The 27,239-nt window shown below is 45.3% G+C and overlaps 1 protein-coding gene across 2 annotated transcripts in view; it reads right to left on the bottom strand.

Moving 5' to 3' along the window:
- Nucleotides 1–838: 838 nt before the first annotated feature.
- Nucleotides 839–27,239, bottom strand: part of CFAP44 (cilia and flagella associated protein 44) — a 67,223-nt gene continuing 40,822 nt past the window's right edge. For both annotated transcript variants that reach the window (XM_019476161.2, XM_019476159.2), the window contains exons 19-35: nt 26,259–26,529; nt 25,322–25,377; nt 24,823–24,985; nt 24,292–24,422; nt 23,162–23,364; nt 22,004–22,184; nt 20,530–20,707; nt 16,792–17,295; nt 15,070–15,273; nt 14,048–14,243; nt 12,641–12,751; nt 11,134–11,264; nt 9,333–9,449; nt 8,183–8,384; nt 5,266–5,426; nt 2,414–2,548; nt 839–1,835 (exon numbers count right to left, since the gene is read on the bottom strand). In XM_019476161.2, coding sequence (XP_019331706.1) covers nt 1,653–1,835; nt 2,414–2,548; nt 5,266–5,426; nt 8,183–8,384; nt 9,333–9,449; nt 11,134–11,264; nt 12,641–12,751; nt 14,048–14,243; nt 15,070–15,273; nt 16,792–17,295; nt 20,530–20,707; nt 22,004–22,184; nt 23,162–23,364; nt 24,292–24,422; nt 24,823–24,985; nt 25,322–25,377; nt 26,259–26,529 — 3,127 coding nt within the window. In that variant the 3' untranslated portion in view covers nt 839–1,652. The remainder of the gene's footprint in view (nt 1,836–2,413; nt 2,549–5,265; nt 5,427–8,182; nt 8,385–9,332; nt 9,450–11,133; nt 11,265–12,640; nt 12,752–14,047; nt 14,244–15,069; nt 15,274–16,791; nt 17,296–20,529; nt 20,708–22,003; nt 22,185–23,161; nt 23,365–24,291; nt 24,423–24,822; nt 24,986–25,321; nt 25,378–26,258; nt 26,530–27,239) is intronic.

Raw genomic sequence — 27,239 nt, forward strand, 5'->3', positions numbered from 1 at the left:
TTCCCTGAACTGCCAGCCCTTTATGATGGGCCTTTCTAAGAAGAACTGTTAACTAACTTCTAGGTATCAAAGCACCAAATTACAGCCCAGCAGAATAATTTTAAGAGGATGATTCTCAAGCATCAGAAATTAGTCCAGTAGTCATCTAGTCAACCACATCTTCACTAACATTGCTCAGTAACTCTGCCTGTATACACATACACATGCCCCTTTTAATTTTCTACTTAGAACTACAATATTTGAAAACAAGAAAAATGAATGTAACTGATTGTATTTTACCACATTCTTTTCCTACTTACTACTTAACAATACCCCACTTCTGTGGATCATCCAACTAACTGTGCTTCTGTCTGTACAGCTGATGCAGTCAGCAAAGTCCTTCTTGTGTCTCTGTCAACACACCTGCTATATAAAGTCCTTTTAGCCCTTCTTTTCCAGATTTGAAAATAGAGGGTTAACATCTGCTCTTAGAGCTGCAGGTTAGCAAACCAAGGCTCAATAAAATCCAAGGGCTGCAAGCTGAAGTCAGGAAAAAATCTCAGAAAAACAAGATGCACATTTTTTTAAGTAAGGACGATTAAGCATCAAAATGGCTTCCCATGGCACATGGCAAAGCCTCCATCCCTTGAAAACAGGATGGGATATATTTCCAAATATCACACTTCGGTGCAACTGCAAGCTGTGGAGTTGGATACTGGGTAAGTCTACAGCCTTCAATCAAGCAAGAGGCCAGATGGAGGTTCCCTTGATTCACATTTCAGCAGTTTTACCCCCCTGGGTCCCACCTTTCTGGCCTCAAAAATCACCACATACAAAACCATCACAAAAGAGTGCAGAGTCCAGCCTGCTGCCAAATGTTTATTATCTACATTCTGATGCCAGCTTCAACACTGATTTCCCATGTGTAAAGCTCAGGTCACCTCTCCCCATTCTTCCTCCATAGCCTTCTGCAAGACTGTGCAGTTAGAAACTGTTCTATGACGCTAAGCGAAAGGCGACAGCAAATTATGCATTAATGGGACAAGACAATTTGTGGGAATGCCAGCCAGCAAGGGAAAAGGAAGTGACTAGGTAAGAAAAAGAGACTGAGCTCTTCCCTAGTGTAAGATAGTTGGGAGCCATGCACAGTTAGACACAGTACCAGCATGTGGCCATGGCTGGTAATACAGCATATTTCTTGGGTTGCCAACAGTGGGCCTCCCTGCCCATATCTGTTGAGTCCTGTAAGAGCAGGCCTGATTGTCACGAAGAACGTAGTGTTAAAAGCCATGGAAGTATAGGAAGAGCCACTGTTGCAAGCATTCACGTATTGTATGTGTGGGGACTGCACCTAATTTACCCTATGGCAGCCTTGGTGCAGCTTGCCTCATACTGTAGCCTTGGAGAGCACAGGATCCCATGCTTCATGCTCTTGCTGGCTTGACTGGAGGAAGAACATTACATGCTGGGACCTGAAAGACTCAGGACCTTCTGTATTCAAACTGCCCTATCGAAGACTGGTAATGAGGCAGCCCAGATGGAGCCTGAATCCTGGAGTTCTGCTTTGACCAGCTGTGTTGTAATGGGATGGGTGCTGACTGCACACAGGCTTACACTAGCATCCAGGTTGGCAGGGACTTGTAGAATGAATAAGGCTAGCGCCAGAGGGAGATTTAATTCAGCATGTCAGTGCTGGGGGGTGGTTGAGGTGGTGGGAAGATGCGCCCATCTTTTCTCCTTAAGAGAGTGATTTCTTCCTTCAGGACTTCTGCCTCTTGGGCCTGGAGCTGGACCAACATGATCAACCTCTCTCTGTCCTGGAGATCAGCTTTCTGGGGCCCCTGAAATTCAGCTCCCTGTTGGAAGAGGACAAGGTGACAGCTCCCTTTAAGCGCACAGGGAGACTGGACCCATTTTCTGAGGTCCCTTCCAGCCCTGATGTCTATGAATCTATTAATCTATTTCAGGCGGGAGAGTGAAGCTGTCCATTTGCTAATCCAAGCAACAGGCCAAATTTATGCCTTCTCCACTGTCATCCTAACACAGAGGGAAGCCACTCAGCTAGTGAATGTTAATGTAGTCTCAGGCCTCTGATCAGGGTAGGAAAACCAAAAGGAAATCACGTCTCATTTTTTCAGATCGCTCTGATTTACTGGAAGAGAAGCCTCATCCCTTTTAAGTAGATATAGGATGGTTTCATCATGATGAGTGAGCAAGGGAAATTTGGGCATGGCTGCTCCAACAGGAACAGGTGTGAGACCCATCTCGCTGTCATAAGAAGTGGAGCTGCCAGTCAACTTTACCAGTGCGTGTTACTGACCAAGCCCATGGATGCCCACAGCAGAGCTGCAAGAGACCTGGTGGGAGTAAACTAATGCCCCCTCTTAGCACACAGCCCCCAGCCAGCAGCAGGCAGGGCTGCACGAAACTTTACCAGCTTGCTCTGTAGTGTGTCCAGCTTGGTTTCGAGTCCCTGTCTTTCAAGGCAGAACCTGTTTATCTGCTGCAGCTTGCTGGTGTTTTCTTTCATCTTCATCATCAGACGTTGCCGCTGCTCCAAGATTTTTTCCTGGGGGACAGAGGGAAGGTGGAAATTGGTGAGGAAGAGAAGGGGAGGATCAAAAGGTTTGTATGGGGGGAGAAAGCAAGAAAGCAGGGGGCTCTCATGCCTTGGAGGGTACAGCAGAGTACACTTGAATCAGTTACAGCAGGGCTCAAGGAAAACAGTGAAGCTTTTCTGTCTTTAGATCCATGTAAATGGATTGGAATCTAGGTCCAAGAGTCCGGGACCTGCAGCTCAGGGTGTGCAAAGGGCAAGCTCAGGCCTGCAGCAGCTGGTGCCAAGAGAGCTGGATAGAAAAATGGAGCAATGTGTTCCTGTCAGGATTTCAGTCTCATCACTCAGATCCAAAGGGGGCTCCCAGGTCACCAGCAGGTGCCACAAGCTCAACATGGGGGTTGCAAGGATGTTTTCTGAATGTGGGAATTAGCATTGTATGGCACCATCTCACAAGGGGCTCCTAGTTCATCATAAACCTGCTTCTGCTCCCAAAGTCAATAGCAGAAACCCCTAGGCCAGATCCAGATCCAAGCTATGACAATGCAGACTGTTGCAGGGCACCTCAGTGCCTGCTCCTAGAGAGGAGAAACTGCTAGGGAGAGAGCCCTGGCAGCGCCTAATGAGCACAGCTGCGGGTTGCCAGGGCAACTGATAAGAATCAGCTGCCTGTAGGGGGCAGGGCCTGGCCCTCATAAAGCCCAGGGCTGAGGCCAGGCTGGTAGTTCCCTGCCAGCAGCCGGAGAGGCAGGAGTTCTCTTGGCTGAGAGATGGGTAGAAGCCTGATGGCCAGTACAGCTCATGAGAGCTCCGAAGGTTGGAGTAATGGTGCTAAGTTATAGCCAGGCGGCTTACTTTGTAGTAGCTAGGTGACATAGGTTTTAGTTGTAGCCAGGAGGCTTGCAGTATGTGTTGTAGTTATTTATTACACTGGAGGCTTGGGTGAGGCTGTAGGGGTTGGAGGAGGCGTCATAGGGACCCCATAGGGGTGGGGTGCCCTAGCGCCAAGAGGGCGCATTATTCTTATGGGGACCCCAGTGCCAGGGAAAGCACAGCTTGTGCACCAGTGAAGGTGCAACTGGCGGCAACGAGCGCAACCAGCGGGTCGCAGGCGGGGAACAGAGACCCTGGGTTGTGTGCGGGTACGTAGACCCCAGCCCCAGAGCGGGGCAGCATTGAGAAGCCCAAGGTGGGCACGGCAAGCCCCGAAGAGGGGGAGCACCATATTGAGAAGCCCAAGATGGGCGTAGCAAAGATGGCCGTAGGCTAGTGTGGCAACAGCCCTCAAGCAGAGGCAGGGTGCTGCGGCTGTCCCCGGAGAAACGGGATAGCAGCACGGTGAGCCGGGATCAGAGAGGGTAGCCGTGCGGTTGGCCTAAAGGACCGGAGGCCCGCTAGAGGGTCCCTGAGCGGGACCACACTTTCAGAGAAGGCCCAGAGTGGGCTTGACGAGAGTCTCGGTGAGAGGCTGGGTATTAGAGAGAGCCCAGGAATGGGCTAGACTACAGGGGAGGCCCAGGAGTGGGCGAGATTACAGAGGAGGCCCGGGAGAACGGGCATGTAACATGACAGACCAACGTCCAGCACATCTGCGAGGCTTGGGGCATGGTATTAGGGGTTGGTAGGAGCCACGCGTCGCCCGTAAGGCTAGGATGCCGGGGGAGCACCCGTCATACCGGGAGACCACGGGACCTCTGTCCCCGCGGTTCTTCCGGACTCCTGAGTAGCCGTGCTCAGCGAGTCATAGGCAGCCTCCCAATCATATTTTCCAGCAAGACGTGGCGGGCGAGAATAAGAGGGTGCCTTGGGCCGGCCTTGACACGGAGCGAGGGACCTCAAGGAGATCACGGCCCTCCTAAAGGACCCCGCCGTGACACAGACAATAAGTAAAGCAGCCCAATGGAGCTGAGCCCAGAGACTTGCCTAAAGACAGTTTTGCAGTGGGTGTCAGTGAGAACAGGAGACAAAGGAGCAGGAAGCATCAGGTACATGCATTCAGGCTTTTGCTCTGGGAGAAATCTGAAACTCTGGACAAAGGACTTTAAAATAAAAATAAAAGCTAGGCAAAAATTGTGCACGTTTATCTGGGAGGTTTTCCACATTTCATGTCTCCAGGCAATCCTAAATTGGTTGCACATGTTTTCTATGTCACTTCATATTTCTAAAATGACAAGCAAGGCTCAGACATCTGGGGGATACTAGAACCTTGCTTTTTCACAAAACAGTAAGTGGGTCCTAGACAAGATAAACTCTGACATCTAAAGGCCAAGGGGTTAATAACAGAGACCAGGAGGGGGTTTCTTAGTCCAGGGGGTGGTTGCTATGGAATTAGTAGAAGCATCCTCCAAACAACTGTGCATTTTTAAAACTATCATTGTCTTGGGGTAGCATTTAGGAGCACAGAAAAGGCAACACTACGCCCCAAAGAACTTGCAATCAAAACTATAAGTGGGATTTTCAAAGGAAACTTAGGTGCTGGACTCTTAACTGAAAGCTGACGGGACCAATGTCCTACACCTACCCAAGTCTGAAAGAAAGGGACCCCACCCACAGAAAACATGGCAGTGTGGCAAGAGTCTCTACTACAAGGTACCATGTAGTTTGAGGATTGGGAGGAAAGGTTGAAAATCCTGGCATCACAGACTCTAATGCAGCTGTTTGGTCTCCAGGTTTCCTAACTAACTCTCTGGGGGAGTGCTCCAACCCTTTCTCTATGTCTTGCTCCTTACCTCCCACATTTTGAGTTCCTGGGCTTGCAACTGCTCTTTCTCCATGATTTTCACCTTCAGCTCTTCCAGGTTGGTGTTAATGGAGAGCGTCTGCAGTGCTTCCAAGTTAACCACTCGGCCAAACTTCATCATCATCAGCTGATTACAGTTTTCTTGCAGTCCTAATAGGAAAGTCCTCATATTAAGATGGACATGTCTTCTGGGCCCTCTGAACATTCATTTGTAAGCTCATAGGGTCCTTTCATAAGAGGATCTCAAGCACTTATTGCATTGTTCTAATTATAAGTCAATTTTTCTTTTTCTTCCAAAAGAACCATAAAAATGCCACTCAACCTCTATACAGGGTCCATGCATAATTGGCCCCCACTTTTTCCACCCAGTCTTGTTTATTGCACTTGCAATAATTTGTGCACTCAGTAAAAATATCAAGTCAGAACTTCTTTCTGTGCCATTTTGACTTCAGTATTTTCAGTGCATTTTTAGTGCAAACTAACTGGGTCTATATCAGTACTTACTGGGTTATATTATACAGATAAGCTGTTTTTCATAAACTTGAACTATGGGGTCAACTTATAATCAGAACAGCATGGCATAAGCATTAATTCATGCAAGTCTCTCTATGCCTTCATCTGGTAGGGTGGTGATATGAGAGGTGTGTGAACACATGCAGCAACTGAACCATTCCAAAAATCACTGATTGGGAACCGGTTCACAATTGTGTGAGGTGCTGTGACTGACACCAGGGGATGGCACTGAGCATCCAGACCAGCATGCCTGGCAGTGGGAGAGTTGGGAGGTGGGGGCAGTGCTTGAACCAACACTTTGCGAGTTCCAGGGGGTGGATGACCGGTGGCTAGGAGCATTTTCACTTTTTCTGTTTTCCCTTGTTTCTTAAACATGAGTTCAGTAAACTTCAGTAGCCTGCAAATGACCAAAGTCTGCAGTGTGCTTGCCTGAGTTGGGGAAGAGAGCAGGGAGTTCTTGGACCTATGCTTCTTGGTTCCTAGGTCATGATGAAGGGATACAATTGAGTAGGGAGTGAGGACACAGCTGGTTGTTAGCATTTATTGAAGGAGCAGTACAAGGGAGCTCACTGATGAAAAATGTGAAGAAAAGGAAAACAAAGGGGGCAGTAGAGTCCTGGCTGTATACCAGAGCACTGAGTTGCAATAGTGTAGGAGAGGTGTGGGAGGGATAAGGAGCAATGCAGTGTGGGATGCTTAGAGGACCAACCAAACCCATGTTACAGTATACTTGGTGGTGACACAGAGTGCACCAGTTCAAAACTACCATATTTTCTCACATACAACACGCTCACAAATCTAATAGGTACCTTGTTTTTGAAAAGCACATTTTTTCAGTTATGGCTGCACTGCGTAGGGACACCCACATTTGCAGCTGACTCACCCTCTCTTTCCTTCAAAACTAAAGTTGAATCCCTAGCTGCGGCTGAAGACTGGTCTCCATGGGCATGTCCAGATGAGCACGGACGTGCGGTATGTGGTGTTGCAGACCCATCTGCGGTACAACACACCACACATGCAGGCATTCCCTGTGCTGCTAGTCCGGAGATCCCAAGGTCAAAAAAAACCATGCCAAAACAAAAAAAGGGTGGTGCACATGGCGCGCCACCCAAAACTGGAGCCTGGCTGGCCGGAGCCATGCTCCAGCTGCAGCTGCTGGCCAGGCTTTGTGCTGTGACTGCAGCCCCGGGAGGCCCCCAGGACCCCAGGTAAAGCTGCTGGGGCCAACTCAGTTACCCCACCCAGGGTAACCTGCTGTGCAAGGTGTGTCACTGCTACTTGTCCCCAGGGAAACAAATGTCCGCTCTTGTCTGGATGTGCCCCATAGAAGCATCCACATTTTTAAACAGTTAAAGAATCTGTGGTAGATACCTAAAGAGGCTTTGAAACAGAGACACCTGGAGCAGCTAGTAGACAGCAAAGTTGCCCTAAGAAAGGTACACTCGATAAGTGGAACATCAGGACCAATAAAATGGAGATACAATTGTTAACACCTGAAGAGTGAAGAACACTCTGAAAGCCATTAAGTCAACTGACTCCCTCATCTGCCTAAACAGTAACACCACAGGCGCTGCACTGTAAAGCATGAATCAAACTACAGTGTTTCCAACCCCAGACAAAATCAGCTTTGCTGCTTCATACATGCACCACAATTTCGGGGTAGGGGTGTGATTTATGGGGAAAATGTATGGAGTTTATGTGAGGAAATATAGTACTTGATTCTCTAGGTCCATGGTTCTCAATCTTTTTCAGACTTAAAGTACCCTCCTACACATTTAACGCATTTTTTGATTACAGAAAAATAATACAGCAATTCTCCTGTTGCAAAGAACTCAGAAAGACCACAACAGGCAAGGATGTTTTTAACAATCTGGATTCCTATTTGAAATCTCTGGGTTTAACTTGTGAATCAAGTTTGCACACCTAGCAATGCTAACATTGCTTAACACCCTGCAATTGCCTTAAAAGGATCTCAAGGCACCCCCAGCATGCTGCAGCACCCCGATTGAAAATCACTGATCCGGATACACTTTTGAACCATTCCAGGCAAATTTAAACTGGCTTCACAGGCTAGTACACCTGTCTACTTTAGGGTTAGACCACATTCAAACCATTCTAGTGTTCTGTGTATCCATGCCCTAAGGAAACTCTAATAGCATCTTGCTAGTCCTGTTTATTTTTCCTGTTAGTTTATCATCAGATTTTCCATGATAATCAACAAGGATTACAGTGCTGGGGAAGGGGTAACACAGACAGCTCATGAATTAACTCAGGCTAGCAATGCACATTCCTTCTGACTGTCTGCAAGTGAGATATGATGGCTGTGTACACAGGAAGTGGAAGGAGTACTGTGTGGTGCGAAGCAGCTGAAACCCAAGTGTTCTGTCACTCACGTTCAATCCGTATCTCCATCTCCCTTTTGTCCCGGATGAGTTGCTTATGCTGTTCCCGGGCCTTCTTGTAGAGTTCCCTCTGATCTGTCTTCTCATGCTGCAGAACCATGATCCTCTGCTGAAGATATTCTAAGGACTGGTTGGTAAATACCAAAGCCTGGCAGAAGTCACTGGGTAACTCCCCATTTACTAAATACTCCACCTGCCAGAAAGAGTCAAAGGCAAGGTTGTTTATTACACTGTGCTGTGAATTCAAGGGACCCATCTGGCTGGCAGACAAGTAGTTACACATACTATCACATAAGGACTGGCTGTATTTTTTAAGCACAGTTGTCTGAGAATGGGCCAGGGGAAGACAATTCCCAATGTGGTGGCCACGAGCATTGTCAAAAACAGGTGAGAGAGCCCTGAATGGACTCCTATCTCACTGGCTGCCTCCAGCCTCCTTTAGTAACTAAAATAGAGGGAAGGAAATACTTTATATCTAAGCGACTCTGCTTTTAGGCAGTCTGGTGTCTTCAGAATTATAAGACCAATCTTGGCACCTTTCTGATTTTTAATGAGGAAACTGGAGATGCCAGGGTGTGCTGGACCTGTCCCCGAGGTGACTAGGCTAGAGCAGTGGTGTTGTCAAGGACTGCCCTGGTTTTCAATAGCCCCTGAATCAACCTCAGAACAAGGCAAGCTAAGGGACCCCACCTAGAGAAACCAACACCACTGTATCAAGTTTGCCTCCCCATTTTTGAGTCACCAGAGCCCATTAAGGCAACATGTGTGTAAATTAACCTATTGTGACCCACCCAGAGGTCCTTATCTGGACAAAGCTTCCAACAGGCATAATGAGAACTTTGCCCAAGATCCAGGATCAAGACCACAGAAGTGTTTTGGGTGCATATCTGCAGCACATGAGGCACATGGTCACTGCCTAGCCTTGCTACTCCTCTGGCACAGGCATAAGGGGCAAACAATAACCACTTGAAATCCCAGGTCAGTCCAGGGCACCTAACTCCATGGAGAATAATTGTAAGCCAGAAATCTTGGGCCTGTGAGACTGATAATACTACTGACTCTGTATTGGACCGTCCCTGGCTGGAACCTTCTTGCTGCTTCTAAGCCAGAGGTAATAAACAGTAGCACACTCCTGTGTCACCTGATGTAGCTTCAGAGGCACTACTACATGCAGCTCATTCACTCTCTGCTGCTTCTCCCGCTGATAGGCTTCCAGGGCTCCCTCAGCAGTGTCAAGGCTGGCTTCTACCACTTTCACCTGCAGGAAGCCAAGCCATGGACAAATGTGAAAACTTTGTAATCTACAATTTAACCAGCCATTGTGGCCATGGCCATAGAAAGACACTCTGGGATGGGCTTAGATGTGTGGTCTCGGGCCCCTGGTTTTGGAAGGGGTTGGGTTCTGCATGGGAGTGGTGGCAACTGTTGCTCATTTGGAAGAGACTGCAGTGCAGAAGGCCCACATTAGTTGGTTCTGTCTTGTCATCTGTAGAGCACATCCCTGCCCAGCAAAAGGATCATCAGTTTTTTAAACTGAGCTTCCATGCAGAATGTGTCTCTACAAGGATGACCCCTTATTACCAAATAAGCTCTCTTGCTATACATATTGAAGGAAAACTGCTTCATGCAATAACTAGAGCAGGCTCTCACTTCTGCTACCCCACAGAATCCACAAGGCTGCAGGAGCAAGGAGCTGAAGTCTGGTTGTGTCTACACATCAGCAACAGGATTGTGTCACTGTGTTCTGCTCGGAAATGTTTATTGATTCTGTCTGAGAAGGCAAAAGCCTGGCTAGACTGGCAGAACCCAGGGTGAATTTGTGGTGTCGGCAGTTAGGAAAGGCTTAAAAAAAACCCACTTGTAAACTGAGTACATTTGCTGGAAGTTACAGGAAATTTGGAGCTTCAACATAGAAACACCCAGCATAGAAAGAACACAGGATTTCAGAGCAAGTTAAAACTGGAAGATGAGAGCACAAAAACAACCATTTAGAGATAATTAAACTTTGGTTGGGAGTTATTTTGTTTTTTAAGAAAGAACATTGCAACAAGGCTGAGGTTTATTGGACGATTACTACAGCAAGTGCAGTGGAAACATCTAAAGAGAAGATTTTTCTGAAGTTCATTTGCTCTTACTGTAAAGGATGTATGTACACACAAAGACACAAACTTCACTCTCCAAAACCCTACTCTTGAAATGGCTATGGCATAAGGCAAATGATGCAGCAGACTAAGAACCTGAATTCTCAGAGTGGATCCAATGACTTCAATGGTGCTATGCTGCTTTTCCCCAGTGAAGAATCTACCTTTATATCTTTACACTGGGACCAAACACAAGAAGATGCATAGGGTAATACATTTTCAGATGCATCATGCAGTCAAATTACAAAACAGAGATCACAGCAAAAAACCGTGGCAATATTTTTCCTCTCTCTCTCCAGTGATCCATTACATCCCTGAGTGCACAACACATGCTCCATACAAGGCTGGCTTCACCAGTTGCTGGCAGCATGAAATGCTGCAGCTCTGTAGCAACACACAACAATGCTGCATACTACTTTAGAGCAGGAGAAAAAGACCATTGTGCCAAACTGTTAGGAAAAGGGGTATTTCTGTGAGCAGAATACCATTACTTTCCTTGCAGTTTCACCTGGGCTTTCTTGGGTTTAGCATCTAGAAATATTGTAGTAATCATCCATTAAACTTCAGCTTTCTCAAAGTTAGCCTAAGCTGAACCCCAAGATACTGCAGCTTGACAAAGTAGTACCCAACCTAGCCTGGGTATGTCTATGCTATACTGCAGTCTTCAACATAAATACTGCCTGTGAGAGGTGAAGCCTTTGGGTTTCAATCCCAACAAAAAGATGACAATTCCAGGAACATGGTATTCCCACCTGCCCACACCTGGCTGTGGCGTGCTGGGAGACTGGGAAATTATGCTACCTTTTTAGCCAAAGCATCATATTCTTTTTTGAGATTATCAATCACTTTCTTCTCTTCCGCTAAGGCCTCCTCAATGTCCAATCGCTTCTCACGAAGCTGAAGAGTGTTTTCAAAGAGCGCTTCATCACAATCTGAGAAGGAAGGGCAAGGTTCAGATTAAACCAGTGGGATGGCTTTGGCCTAGTTTGGATTTTGTTACAATTATAAACTGATCTGATAGCTCCCCAATGGGATGAAGGTTAGGCTGCCCAGCACTTCCCATTACAAGACCTCATTTTCAATTGCTTATATGTTTGCCAAACATGAACTATTTAGGTTGAAATCTTTTATGTTATATGTTTGCTTCAGACTGGGTTTCTTTTAATCTCAGTTGAAACAGTGCTGCTGTTTCCAGAAATGAGGACAGAACAAATAAGGTGTTTTGCCAGTACTGAAAGTCAAACGCTCCAAAGTTAGGAAATACTGGAAATAAGGTTTCCTGAGCAACCTTACTTCAGGAGACAACTATGAATTACCAGTACGCATACTAATTTTCCCAAGGGCCCCTCCCATATCCAGTGCATAGATCAGACCTGCTCATGGGATGAATCATAGTTGTGTGGTGAAGGAGTTGTGTTGTGGGAGGAAAAAATATGGATACTAATACCTCCATCAAAATCATAAAAATTAGTGATAAAAATATGCTTAGGCAACCTGCTTATCAGGTCTAACAAACTAGCCTAAAAAAACCCAACCTTAGCAAAGAGTCATAAAAACATATCGGCCTGAGCTCAGAAATCCACAAATAATTTTACTCACCAAAAATACGAAATTTCCAACTTTCTGAAAAGGGAGGTAGGAATTTGCAGAAATGCTGTATAGACCAATTTATTTGAAAATAAATTCCTCAATCTTTGCTGCCAAATCTAAGAAACAGCCAGCATTACTTCCTCAAACCACAAGGTGGTAAGAAAGAGCTTAATTTACCCACCAAATTCAGAGCCATCCAGGATTTCCCCAGTTTGGAGAAATACAATCCTAGCAAACAAGCCTATTCTTTGGGTTTCCATGGTGAGTGTATACATTACATGTTCCAGCTACAGTCATGGAAATTCTGTCCTCTTGAGGAAACAGCCTTGATATTGTGAGTCTTTCCTTCGCATGTAATAATTAATTCTTAACAACTAGCCTTTTACTTTTTCCAGGGTTTTAAATAATTCCAGCTCATGAATCATCACACCACTCTTTTGCAACAGGTATTACTGCCTCCATTTTACAGGGGAAAATCAGCTACAGGGACAAAACAAATTTCTGTTCCCCTCCTCAAACTGGGTAATACACTGCCCTGCAAGTAGTAGTCCCATGTATGTCACTGAAGTTACTTAAGGAGCAAAGTGCTACTCAAGAACTTAAATGGGGGGAAACTCTGACTCATAAATATTACATTAGACTATTGAAAAATCCTATTTTTCAATGTAAATTCACAGTGTTTGCTCACAAAACTGAAGGAGAGTAACGGCTCACTTACTCTTTGGGCAAACAGAGTCATCAAAGACTTCATCTTCAGATCCCGAATCTTCTTCATCACTCTCAAAGCTGGACTCATCGTCACTCTCTTCCTCGCTTTCCTCTTCTTCATCTAGGAGAGGAAGGTAAAAGTGTTGGTACATACCAAAAACAGGTTCTAATACATGACAGGTCCACTGGCTGTACTGCGGGCTAACAGAGCCCTAAGGAGCAACAGCATACTAATGAATACATCCCCAGTCATCCCAATGTTTTAAGGGTGATTATCTTGTTAAGGCCTTTCCACTAATTCACTGAGCCCACAGGTCAAAGAAGTGGAAGAAGGATCACTCACTCCAGGAACATGCACAGCTAAATAATGCTTTTCTTCCTTTTCTGTATTCCCTTCCTCAAGTATCTCCCCACTTTCTCTGTATGTAATGCAATATATTAGCTATTCTGAAATGAACAATTTGGATTCAGTCAGCACATAGGTTTAACATCCTAGTGAGGAAACTAACAAACAGAAAAGATGTGCCCAGGTACTAAAAGATGAATTGTGTGTTGTAATTGCCAAAATTTGCTGTTTGTTTATATAGTACATAACCTCCTTGGCATCAAATGCCAAATCAGAGAACAAATACTGAACAAATATTTCAGACCAAAACACTGCCTAATCTTAAGCATTTTAAAACTAACACAGCAAGCAAAACCTGACAAATGAATGTGAATCTTTTCATAATAAATGTTGTCACATGAGTTATTAGAATGATTCTTTGCACTGACTAGCGGATAATTACAGATGAGGGGATGGTCCCATAGTAAGCAAAAGAGATTGAAGGAAAATGTTATGCACACAGACACCAGACTAACAGCTATCCACACCTCTCAGGTGGTATCAGTGGCAGCTCTGCAACACTTTGTCCCTTGTTCCCACCCAACATTAATATGTCTCAACACCGACCTACAGGAACTGCCTTTTAAGAGTCTGTTAACACTACAAATACTGCCAAATCAGAGGCCTGGTTATAATGCCATTATTTCCCAAGGTGATTACAACACAGTGGCCACAGCTACACAAGATGCTGACTGCACAGTAGCTTGTTACTACTGCACAGTAATAATGAGCTACTGCGCAGTCCGCAAAAAAAAAAGCCATTTGGTGATGTTACTACACAGTAAGTCTAGTTACAGTGCAGCCATTTAGTATTTGTTTATATAATTATTAAATGACTGCACAGTAACAACAACACAGTCAGTGTCTTGTGTAGATGCATCCACTTTGGTCTTGTAGAACAAATGGGATCTGCCCAAGTGATTTTTTTTTTAAACTAACTTAAACAATGTATATGTCCAACATTTCAATCAATAGCAGTGGCTTCCATACTTCAAACATAATATATAGACCTAAAGAAATGGTATTTCTAACCTGCTTCTCCTTCTGTTTCTTTCTTCTTAACACGCCTGATCTTCTTTTTCAGGACCTTAGTAAGAAAGCTGGCAAAGTTGTTGTTTTCTCCAAGGGATGCTTGGAAGGTGGCATAGAGTGCTTTCTCACGTTCCTGAAGCTTTGCAATCTCACTTTTTTTATCTTCCATCTGTGCAAGGTAGTTGTTTAATTTCCACTAAAAAAAATCAAAATCCAATCCTTAGGCTGGGAGAGGACTATTAGAACGCTAGCCTTTTAAATTGCTGGCCCACTTCTGGTTAGCCATGAATGGCCTTGCAATGGGCACAGGAGCCTTGGTCTGAATGAATGCCCAGCTCTATGCCAGTAGTTCCCTGTGTAGTGCCAGGCAAGTTGTTTTCCCTCTCTTTGGTTCAGTTTCATCGTAGATAAAATGAGGATAATCACACCTGCCCCCCTTTGCAAAGTGTTTGAGACCCTCAGAGGAAACCCCTATATGAGTCCTTGTTTTGTTATGATTTCTCCATTTCAGTGATTGAATTATCAAACTATATGGATACATAAAGAAGAAACAGTTGTCAAAACCAGTCATTAATCTTTACCTTGATCTGACAAAAGCCAGGGTTGATGGTAGTTTTACAAAGAGCTTAGATTATGGATTTACATGGGATGGTTTGGATAGGGATGATCCTGCCTCAGGCAGGGGGTTGGACTAGATGACCTCTGAAGGTCCCCTCCAGCCCGACTTCTCTAAGATTCTATTTTGACAGTGGTCACCCACAGCAGACCCATGGTAGGACAACAGCCTTTAATTTCACACTTCCCATAGTCCATTACATACAACCTGAGGGACAAAAGGAATTCTCTATTTAGGCTTAAAATGACTGTCTCTGCATGATCATTTAGGGCATTTTCTTTTCTTGGTATTCAGTACTAAGGCACTGGCTTGGTACACAGAGAAGCAAAGGGATCCACCCTCTTTTTTGTAGCATGTTTGTTTCCAGCCCCATCAAAAGATAAATCAGCAGCTCTAGCCTACATACTTGCATGCCCTCTTCCTCACTGATAAGGCTGTTGACACGCTCCTGAAGAATGTCCTCATGTTTCTCAAAGTTCTTGAGGAGAAGCAGCTCCTCAAACCACGTGATGTGCCGTAGGTCAGCACACTTCATCTGCATGTCCAGCTTCAGCTTCTGATGCCTCAGGAGGCGGAGCTCAGCATCAAAGGTGACCACCAACTCATTGATCTGGAGCATGGGGAAGGGCAAAATGGAGCAGGCACATATCAGAAAATGACGCTATGCAAGGCAACAGGAGCAGAAAAGCAAATCAAGAATTTGCCAACAGCATTTATGATGATTTACTTGGGTATTTAGGACAACAAAATTAAAATTAACTACAGAGAATGTTTTGGTATCACTGCAGAAGGAGCACATGAATCATCAGAAATGCCACAGATGCTTTTCACTGCTCAAACCACCCTCCACTCCCAAAATTATTCAAGTGAAGTGCTTCACTCCCTATAGTGTTCTAGCCTGACCTGAAGAATGTCCTGCCTCCTGCACCAGTAAATGCATGCTACTGACCCCTGCCTTCTAAATCATCTTGGAGACTATCTGCCAATGTCTTCCTTGGGCAAGTACACTTACGAACACCTTTCAATGGCAGGTTAACCAAACGGTATTTTTAGAGACCAGTTAATACTCACTGGGCGTGTCTATACGTGCTATTAAGTCAAAGTAGGCTTACTGTGCAGTAAGCATGTCTACATGTGCTCCCCCTTGGGAGCAGATTTGCTCCCAGTGGGAGCAGCCTGGCACAGGGCTACACCCACCCTGCTCTGCCCCCCTGCAGCAGCCAGGGGGAGCTGCAGGCTTCCCCTGGGTGCTAGCCCAGGGGCTGGCAGAGAGCATGGGGCTGGTCCCCATGCACACAGGGCCAGGAGAGAGCTGTCTCCTGGCCCCATACACATTGGGAGGGGTCCTGATAGGCACGGAGCAAGAGAACTGCTGCAGAGCTCTCCTACACTATTCACATGGGGACAGGCCCTGTGCCCAGGCTGGAGCTGGCTGGGACCTGCCCCTTCCCCGCAGTTGTTTCCCAATCTTGTGCCCCAATCAGGCAATCTGGACAGGGGGCCTGGGAAACAGCTGTATGGGAGAGGGACTCTTCCCAGCACCTGGCCCAATCACTCAAACAGGGCACTGAGCTGGGAAACAGCTATGGAGGAGGGGCAAGTCCCAGCCCCCTGCCCTGATCCACTGGTGAGTCAGCTAGCAGTGAGTCCCCTTGTGGGCGGGGATTGCCCACCCAGCCAGGGGCTTACTGCTAGCTGCCCTACTGGTAGCTCCCCACTCCCATGGGGAGCCAGGATTCCCACAGTGCTGGGACAGGGAGCAGAGTGGGATCCAGTCCCTGCACCGATCTGCTCCTGGGTCCATTAGTTTAGTATCTGTATTTACAGATACGAGATAACTGTGCAGTATACTAATTTACTGTGCAGTATTTTATTAGCATGGTTACTTAGTGACACTTTTCTGCACAGTAGATTAGTCTTGTGTGGACACAGCCACATTGGTCTTCTAATGCTCTCCCAGCAGTATAATGCATCAGCTCCACAGTTTGCTCCAAGCAGGGTCTCCTGAACTTCCAAAAGACAAAAAGTGAAAGAGTTGCTATTACAGCACTGAAACAGATGGGAAGAAAGCTCTGTGAACTGGTTTTGTTTTGGGAATTAGAGTGGTCAGTCACTTTTAATTTCCTACCCGTTTGATCAAGGTCTCCTGTAGGTAAATGTTTTTGATCCTTTCTTTCTTGAGAGCTTCCTGGTCCATCTCTGTTGGTTCTGCCTTTTCAATCTCAAAAACCCTTGGCTGCACTGAAACAACTGAAGACATGGTTCTCATTGATCTCACACTTGAAGCCCGTGCAGGGGTATCCATTTCCTTTAGAGAAGGAGAACGAAAAAAACTTGTACGGAACAGACCAAATGAGGAAGACTCTCCCACCTGCTCTGAAAGCCTAGTTTTTTGGTCCTGCTCATGTTTGAACTTCTGGAGGATTTCATTGTCATACTGGAACTTTTTTTCTGGAATCTCCTCTGGGTGTAACTGAGGTATTGGGGGAACAGGGAGTTGTTCAGATGGGTCCAGGGCAGACTGTATGGATTTCAGTTCTTGCACTAGACAGTTGATCTCTTCAATAATGGCCACCTTGAGGTCCCGCAGGGAGATGATCCATTTGTTCATGTTCAATTTCTTCTCATGGATCTGGAAAAAGAAGGATAAGCAATTTTAGCATGACTTCCCAGTGATACTTCTGCTGTGTAAATTCTTTCCCAACTCATGTAAGCAATCAAGTGCACAGTCAGCATCTCTGATTCACTTAGTCTATAAGACATATGTCTACTCTGCCTTCTAACTTGCCAATGAAGAAGGGTTTAAATGCTTAAGAAGGCAAAGGAAGAGAAGATATTTACTTCCCTTCACTGTTCCTTCAATGTGGCACCTCTGCATAGTCACATTTGGGAGATCAGGGCCTCCTACTGATGGATTTCTCTAGCCAGCAGCATCTGTTAGGACCATTAGCCCTCCCTCTCCCTCATACAGAATTCCAAGGATAGAAAGACATGACAGGGCCCCTAAACAGCCAGCAGTTCCTCCCCTAATTTGGGAATTTTCCCCCACTTCAGACACTCAGGTGAAGTGGGCAGAGTATGACTGTGGTAAGGTAGACAAGGTTCATAGAATCCTAGAATCCTAGAAGTAGGGTCGGAAGGGACCTTGTAGATCTTCAAGTCCGACCCCCTGCCTGGGCAGGAGAGAAACTGGGCTCAACTGACCCCAGCCAGGTAGGCATTGAGCTGCTTCTTAAAGACCCCCAGAGTAGGAGCCAGCACCACTTCCCTTGGAAGTTGGTTCCAGATCCTAGCCGCCCTAACTGTCAAGTAGTTCCTACGGATGTCTAATCTGAACCTACTCTCCAACAACTTGTGGCCGTTATTACTTGTTATCCCGGGGGGCGCTGGGGGAAACAAGGTCTCCCACAAACCCTTCTGGTCCCCCCTAGTGAGTTTATAGACAGTCACAAGGTCCCACCTCAGCCTTCTCTTGTGAAGGCTGAACAGGTTCAGGTCCCGTAGCCTCTCATTGTAGGGTCTGCCCTGCTGTCCCCGGATCATGCAGGTGACCCTCCTCTGGACCCTCTCAATGTTGTCCACATCCCTCTTGAAGTGGGGTGCCCAGAACTGGACTCTTCCTGGGTGGAGCACACACCAACTGCTGAAACTTCCTTAGCCTGACGAAGGGTTTTTGAACCCGAAAGCTTGCTTAATAACTATTCTCCAAGTATTTGGGTTGGTCTAATAAAAGATATCAAATTCACCCAAGGAACCTTGTCTGCCTATGTCCTTAGACCAACACGGCTACAACCTACACCCCTGCAACTATGGTAAGGTGGCACTCTCAAACAATGATGGCTAAGAGTGAGTCACCTCTTTTCCTTCTTCAAATGGATTCCACATACTCTGAGATTAGCAAGAAGCACTACCCTTTAAGGCAGTGGACATCAGTTCTAGATGGCAAGTCAAAGGAGTACTAGGAGGGACTGTTTGCAGACTACTTCAGTACCATTTCATTTATCCAAACAAATGCCTGGAGACTCTTAACTAGCATCATAAGAAGAAACTAAAAAGGAGAGTGTCAAGGACGTTGTGTGGAATCTACACTCAGTGCACCTTTGATGGGTAAACGGAGTTGAAGGGTGGAGGGATCTACCCCTTTCCCCCCCACCCTCCATTATATACCCTCATAATCCATTGATGTAGTGGGGGGAATGAGCGATCACAAAAGAAACTCCTCGCTACCAATTTTTCAGAGTTCAAGTGCCAGAAGGAAGCAATTCTTCCTGTGGAATGTGCAGAGGCCCACCGAAAAAAACAATATCCCCTTGGTGAGACTGTAACAAGGATCAGCCCCAAAGGTAGCCATTATGCCCTGTGGTGGCCTTGTGACTCCCGCTCTGATCCGGCTTCCCGGGTCCCCTTCCTTTTCCCTCTCCTGCCACACCTTGATGTAATGAGATGCTCGGTGAAAAGGGAGGCTGTCCATGGGTCCCAGATCGAGCCATTGTTTGTCTTGTGGCCAGCTGGTCCCTCTCAGATCCACTGGTCCCAATCCTTCCCCTTACATGCTACGTGGATCCACTTGGCACATCCATGCCAGCCTCCCATCTCTGGGGCACCTTTCACCTTAAGGGCTATTCGTGGCCTCTGACCTCCCCTGCAGTCACATCCACACCTCAAGGGTGTTACCACGTATTCACTTTCCCTTGTAGGGGCCTCAGCCTTCCCAGCCTCAGCCTCTTTTCTCTCACTGGGCCCTTTCTGCCTAGACCCACTGTGCTGGACCTGGCTTCTAGGTTCCAGCCCTGCCTCACCTATTCCAATTTTTTCTCCATCCTGGTTGGAACATTGGGACTCTGGCCCTGTCTCCACTCAATTTGTGTTACAGTTATGTCTTCCTCATTTTCACTAAGCCGCAACCCCTCTCTTGGCCACTGCCCGCTCACACTTTGGACCCAGCTTCTGGCAGGGCTCAGGGCAGTCATGTGCCTCTCAGGCACTGCTGGGATCTCCACCTCTCCTCTTGTTCCAACCCAAACTACCAGTATGAATCATAACATTAAAGCAAACAACCACTTTAACATAAACCTTCCTTCTGGGCAAACAAAACATCAGGAAAATAAAACTACCACTTTAAAAGGAAATCTCTCCTCCCCCATCAGAGCAGCCCTGGCCCCTGGGAGCAGCCCTTCCCTTCCTGGGAGCTATTCTCCCTGCCCCAGCGTGGCCAAACTGACTTCTTTGGCTCTGACACTGAGTTCATAAACTTCCCAATCCCTTCTAGTCAGGTGGCTCCCCAGCCATCCACAGGAGTTACTAATCAAAGCCTGATAATTATCTCTTGGAACAGCTTGCAGCCACTACTCTGGCCACCTTAACAGTGCTAACTGCCCACACAGGGCTCTGCCCTACTGTCCTATTGCAGAGCAGGTAGCACTGCAATAGATACCCAATCTCTGGCCTCTGGATGCCTATTTCCCTGTAGCCTGTCCATAATAGTCTCTCTGCCACCTGGGCTGCTGCCTCTGCCTCCAAATAACAAAAACATTGAGTGTCTCTGTAACTGGGAACATTAGAAGGGGTTTTTTTGATGAGTTCACTTAGTTTCTGGGGAAAATGTCTCAGCCACTGGATGGTACTCTTCTTTGAAGCAAGAAGAATATCTGGTGTTTCTGTCAACATGCCAGAAAAGATACATTCCCATGTTTACAGTATCGGCTTAGTTAATGGTTTGCAACTAAAGCTGACTATGCACAGTCTGTTCTCAGCAGTTCCTACCCCACCTCCATTCCCTCTCAAGCCTTTTTTGTGGTGGCTGGTTTTCTATACTTTGCTTTCCAAAACAGGTGCAATCACAGTCCCAGGGAATCTGTTCCCATACCACCACTTCTAGCGAGGCAAGCTGTATTTTCTTCTTCTCTGCATTCATGCGCATGTGCTCGGGGATCTTATAGTTAGTGGCTGTCTTCAGTTTGAAATCCCCCATGTTTTCCTGAGCCATCTTGATCTCCTGAATATCCTTGGGGTTCTCATAATTATCACTGGGTTTGCTCTTCAATCTGTTGAGTGCCAAAAACAAGCAGAATGTCTTAGATTGCCTACGATTCCTAGATTATCCAGTCTAAAATTCCTGCCTTGTGCAACAGGGCTTGATATTTGATCTAGGAGTCAGCAGTGGGTTAAACAATGTTTAGAAAAATATTAATTGTTCAGAAGACTCTGTCTACATGTCTAATTTATCTATCACCCTCAGGTACTTGAGGAAAAATATCTCCTTCCGTATCAAAGGAACAACAAATTTGTCTAGAAATAGGTGGATTTTTAAAATTAAATAGCTCTCCCAGGACCTAGACTGAACCCTGGATATAGTGGGCAGCCAGATGTAGCACTGCTAAGTAGATAGCACGCTGTAAACCTGATTCAAGTTGGCAAAGGACCTGAAGAAAAAGGGGTGCACCAAGCATCTGCAATATGTCCCAAAATCAAAGCCCAGGGGAAGGGAATCATATGATTCTGATTCAGCTAATGTGCATGGATGTGATCCTGACATTCTCAAGGAAATGCTTGATGAAGTTCTACTTGGCTGCAGTATGCAGTATTGGGTCTAAACCTACAGGTCCAAGAAGAGTCAGAGCCTCACTGACTTCATGAGCTTGCATACTTAAAGCCCTGTTTTTTCATTTCTACCCCTAATGTCATTTCACCCTCTAAACTGGTATTACTTAACAAGACGAGACATAGCAGCCACTATTAATATTCTACGGCTAATACGAGAATCAAAAAACTCTGTGGCCCATTACTGATATTTGGAGCTGATCAGAATTATTTATTCCACCTCAGAATAATATGGAATTATGTAAATGTAAAACTTCACAGGGGCACAGACACTGGGATAGCTTGGAAAGAGATGGTCTTGCTTTGAGCAAGGGGTTGGACTGGATGGCCTCTTGGGGTCCCTAGTTTTAAAAGATACTATGATTAGATTAGACCAGTGATTCTCAACCAGGGTGCAAGGGCACCCTGAGGTGCTGTGAGATCCTTTGAAGGGTGCCACTGAGGTTTGAGATCAGCAGATAAGATCAAGCTCAAGCTCTGCGCTGACTGGCCACTCTCCCACCCCAACTGCCTCTCCCCTTTCAAACAAGGTAAGCACTGTAATAAATAAATTATTTTTTAAAATGGGACGCAGCCATGAACCCTCCAAACATTATGGAGAGGTGTCATGTGTCTAATAAGGGATACCTTTTCTAAAAAGTTTGAGAACCAGTGGATTAGACAGATGAGCCAACCAGGATTATTTCAGCTCATGATACAGAGCACCCGTGAAAGACTGCAGCTTCTGATTCATGACTCACAGTTCTTCCCATTCGTTCTTTCTCTGCATGATCTTAGCTTTGGCTTTATCAGCTTTCTCAACAATTTTTCTGATTTTCTCAAGTTGGTTTTCAAGTAAACGGGCTGCTGCAGTTTGCGACTGTGTCTTCTTCTTCAATTTTTCAACCTCCATCTCCTCCTCAGTAACTCCAGCAACTGGAACTGAAAAAAGAGAGAGGATATATAAATGTTAAGAAATTATATATGATAAACAAGCTAGTCACAGCTACTGTAAACCATACTGGTCTGTCCAACTGAGCGGCCACATTCAACATGTGCTTTCCTGCAGAGTAGACTAATTAGTTGCAGAGTAAAGCATCACCATCTACAGGTGCGACAGTATTAGACTGCAGTAAACTAATTTACGCCACAGTAAGATAGTACTGTTGGGGACAGAACTATGTTATGCTGGGGTAATTTACTGCAATTAAATGCACATGTACACACTGACCATAGATGCAGGCATAAATTGTGCCTGGTCAGCCCAGGCAACCAGAGGCAGACTCCTCCTTGCCACTTAGCCACATGACTTCACACTTTCATCACCCTTGTGCTCCAGCCACCCCTCCACCACCCAATGCTGCCACCCAGACCCTGGGGCTGACCCCCCCTCTCCCCACCAGCCCCCTGCTAGCCTGGCCCTTCTCCACCCCAGCTTAAATTGCTGCTGCCCTGGGCACATGTATAGATGCTGTGCTTGGAAGTTGTTTACTCTGGCTCAAACTGCTCCTGAGTTTATTGCTTCGCATCAGTTGCACATGTAGATGCACCCAGCTAGTATAAATTTGTGGAACTTAAATGAAGTCAGTGTCCTTAACTTATGCCATATTACCAATAAAAAAAGGAAGCAACACAAGCTTATTTCTCCCCTTTGAGTTAATGGAATTTTGTGGCTATCAACTAGAATGTGAAAAAACATTTAATAATAAAGGGTGCTGGAAAACCTGTTGACTGAGAAAGTGAAGTGATGACTGAAAAAACAGAGATACCATGTGATTGCATTTGACCACCGAGTTTCTGCATTTGGAGATGAGGTATTACAAGTACTGAAATATGACTATACAAAGAAATAAACCAGGTAAAAATAAGGATGGAAAAGACATTATATAAACATGTTCAGGCTTTTGTGCATGCCTTACTTGTCTCTTTCAGGGTCTCTCTTCTTTGTTCTACTTCTTTTCCTTTCCAATCATATTTGGTTACCCTCTTTTTCCCTGCCTGACTTTGTTTTTTAACCTTGTAATATTTCTCAGAAATTGCCAGAAGCCTGTATGTGGAGATTTGATGATTACTTCCCATAGCATGAACAACCACAGTATCAAATTCTAACATGTCCCGAAATCTGAGGAAACAAAATGGAGATAACATTATTTACTGTCTGAGATATGCAGAAGCAAGTTATCAAATACTTCACTTAAGAAGAATACTTCACTTAACCCATGTAGCTATCCAAAATGACCTAAACAATTCATTATACTAACTATGACTATTACACAGTCATCATATCTGAGCATACAAACCAGTAAGTAACAGCACTATGCCTGTGACATTCATCAAATTTAGGGATAGAGCCACTTAAGGGCTATATCAGCCATTAGAGTTTGTATACCATGCTTATCACACTAGTTCTGACCACCTTCCAATAATTAAGAAACATGACTTAAGCAACATGACATTCAGGTCTAATGTGTTTGTTCTATCATCCTCTCCCTAGGGGAAGAAATGTATGCCTTGTTTCAGTAGGTAGGTTTAGTTTGTTTTTAAAATAACCATACCTTATTCCTATGTGTTTAAGATAGAGCAGGTATGTTAAAGAAGTGCACACTGAATGGGGACAAATTTTATGACGGACATTAATTAATCCCACCACCTTGGACTGTGTCAACAACACCTCATCCTTTATGATTTCCAAAGCACCAAGAGCATAGTTTCATTTCACAGGTTAGCCCTCAAAGTTCTACCAGCTCTTCTAGACTTTTTAGCCATCACCATTCAGGGAAACTGAAGCAGAGCACTCTTTCACAGCATAGTTGTGCTGCCACAGAAAGGGACAGCTTAATCAACAGGTAATTTTCTTGCTTTGCATTCCTTGTTTTTTTCTTTTTCCCCACCAAGAATCCAAAACAGGCAGTCATACAAAAAAATCACAAAAATGACATGTACAAATTTTGGTTCTATAAACAAAAATAAAGTTGCAGTCTCGTTTCTCAGGACAGATGAAACTGAAAGATCTAATGAGGAAGGACGGTAACAGAAAGCTAGTACTTACCGACTTTGCAATTTCTGCAATCCTATCTGATGCTTCTCCTGTTCCCAAGCCAGTTCTTTCTGCACCTGCTGGATGCGTTGTGCTGTCTGCCTATTCATCTCCTCACAGATCCTGTGGTCCATTTCAAATTGCTGCAAACAAGTGAGACACACAGTTTCATGGTATCCCAACCACTAAGCTATGGCACTCACAATTCTCAGAAATGTTTTTGTCCAGGTGCAAGAGTTGCCTGCGCATTAGAATAAATATTCACCCCAGAGTGCAGAACCGTGTTCTTTGAAAACACTTCTCTCATGACACACAGCATTAGCTGTGAGTTGCAGCTCCTGGTATATAGGGCCTAGGTATATAAGTACTTAAGGGACTAGACCCAACCCACATGGGCCTTGTAATCAGTGACCTTGTAATGCTCTGGAGTAGGATGAGGAGAGAAAAGGTTGGCTAAAGTTGTCCCTAACACACTGGATGCTGTTTCTTTTAAAAGTGGGAGTCTAGTCTAAGGATAAATGACCTGTATGAAAACAGACATACCTCTCTGAGTAGCTGCATGTGTTTTGGCAGCTCCATATTCTTCTGAAGCAAATGAAGAAACTCCTGCTTGAGGGCAGCTAGCTTTTGCCTCTTCTCATTCTTTTTGTCCTCTGCGGCCTTCATTATCTGATCATATTCCTTTTTCTGCTTGGCATTCTCAATACTGGAAATGCAGAACAAAGGAAATGGCACTGTCTCAGTGGTGGAAGTAAAGAGACATCAGCAGGCATCAGCCCAGCCCCAATCACATGCAGCAATTGATAGAAGTTCCCTAAAGTGCTCCACTTTGGAGCACCTTCATCTGATCCCTCATTAGGATGAGGGTTAATTTGTCACGCAATCAGCCACTTTTAAAGCACTCTGCAGCTATGCACATGTGTCACAGCACAGCTATAGATCACTTCCAGGGGGCCAATCACATGACAAATGTCACGTCTGTCAGTGCCCAGAGCTACCAGCACATGGAAAAGTCTCTTATCTTCATCCCAGTCTATCCTACCTGTAGGCATTGGGATCCTCAATATCTTCAGCAGCTTTCTCCTTTTCAAGTTCTCTCTGTGGATCAAAAATATTATTTGTTCTTTAAAAAAAAAGCAGCAACACTCAACAGCTGACAAGGGTGTTCAAAAGGTCAAGGAGAATGCCAGACTGATGTTTGTGGAACTAAATGAGACTTCCATGATGAACATCACAACCACCAAACATCAGGTTCAAATGTTCCCTTCAACCAAAAAGAAGAGACCAATCCAATATTTACCACTGAAAACAGTGGCACCAAGCTGATCTGTAATACAGCATGATTAAACTTATGTGGATTTATATTTGGCCATTACAATCCTCAGAAAAAAATATGTCAGATTTTTGTGCTTCTCAGTCTGCAAATGCACAAGGTGATATTCTTAATTTACTTGGGCCATATCTGGCTAGTGAAGCCATGTTGTCTGGCCCATGGGACTCCCAGAGGGGCTGGGCATTTGATGGTGCCACTGAAATCCTGGGTACAAAGCCCCACTGGGGATGGTTGTCAGCAGTTGGGAATGAGCTATGGATGCATTAACCCCTATTGTCATCACTGCTGCTTACTCTACCACCATGTCTGGATCTGGCAAATGAGGGGCCCTGCACTCTGGATCCAGCCCAAAAGGAGGGGCAGTCTGGCATCCCTGAGCTATAGGATTCCTGAGCCTCAACATCAAGAACAGAAGGAGCATTACCAGATATTTTCCCTGGACTCAAATTTGCAAATTGAGAATGAAAACTTCAAATTTTGCCATAAATGACACACAGTGCAAAAGGTTTAGGCACAGCATTATTCAGCATAGAGAACTGTGCAATGTTTAAGGACCTGAACTTGATTTGGAGAATAAGTTGTAAGCTTCCCCACATGAAAAACACAGTCAAAAAGAGTTTTGAAAGGTTTTCATTTAGTCACTTACTCTTGGAGATGGAACTTTGGCTCTTAGCTCTTTTTGAATGTCCTCTGGGGACAGGATGGTGAAGGTAAAGATGTTGCCATCTGCTCCACAGGTAACAAGAAACCGGTCATCGTAACTAGAATAGATCCCCTGGATTTGGCCATAATCATTGTCATGTATGTTGAAGGACCAGTATCTGTCCAGGGTATCCACCGAGAGTTCTTTGTCCTGGAGAGGGTAAACTCGCACTCCTCCATCCTTCATCCCACAGAACATCAACAGCTTGCTGATACTGCAACGTGAACAAAAGCTAGACAATTTAAGGTGCTGACCTAAAACAATTAATGCTATAACAATGAAGGTTAAATGGCACTTGGAAAAAAAAAGATAAATCCACAGAATTAATTAAACTCACCAAAGTGTCAAGGGCTGGAGAAAAGTTCTCATAACACCTGAGCCCTGCAGAGGTGCTATGCAGGTGACTGACAAGCTAAGTGGCTGCCCAAGGGTACCCTTGCACTCCCTGAACACCATAAACTGGCTTTTTCACTGACCCATGCAGGACTGGTTCAGAAGATCAATTGGGGTGGACCAGGGGAAGGCTTCCAGGGAAACTGGGTTTATATGGTTCCAGGGGACACAATACATTGTTCAATGGGAGCAGGTTGGTTGTAGGCATTATTTCACCCCATTAGGCAAGTTAGCAGCTAAAGTAGAGCTGTGCAGCTGTCTCAAACCCTGGTTCATTAAGAACAGATCATGCTAGGCCTTATGGAGTACATAATGTAGGGAGGTGGCAAGTAGTTCTCCCCTCTGTCACAACCCAGTGATTTTGGTGCCTCGACAGTATGGAATTTTCTTGTCACATGACAGCCTCTTGCACAGCGAGGGTTTTTGCTGCGTGGAGAACCCGTGTGCAGGAGAGAGTTCCCGCCAATTTGCAGCTGTCTTTGCAGGATGCATTTTCCCTTTGCAGCACAGAAATGCACGGTGCAAAGAGTT

The sequence above is a fragment of the Alligator mississippiensis genome, chromosome 1 (assembly GCF_030867095.1).
Source record: "Alligator mississippiensis isolate rAllMis1 chromosome 1, rAllMis1, whole genome shotgun sequence".
Lineage (NCBI taxonomy): Eukaryota > Metazoa > Chordata > Crocodylia > Alligatoridae > Alligator > Alligator mississippiensis.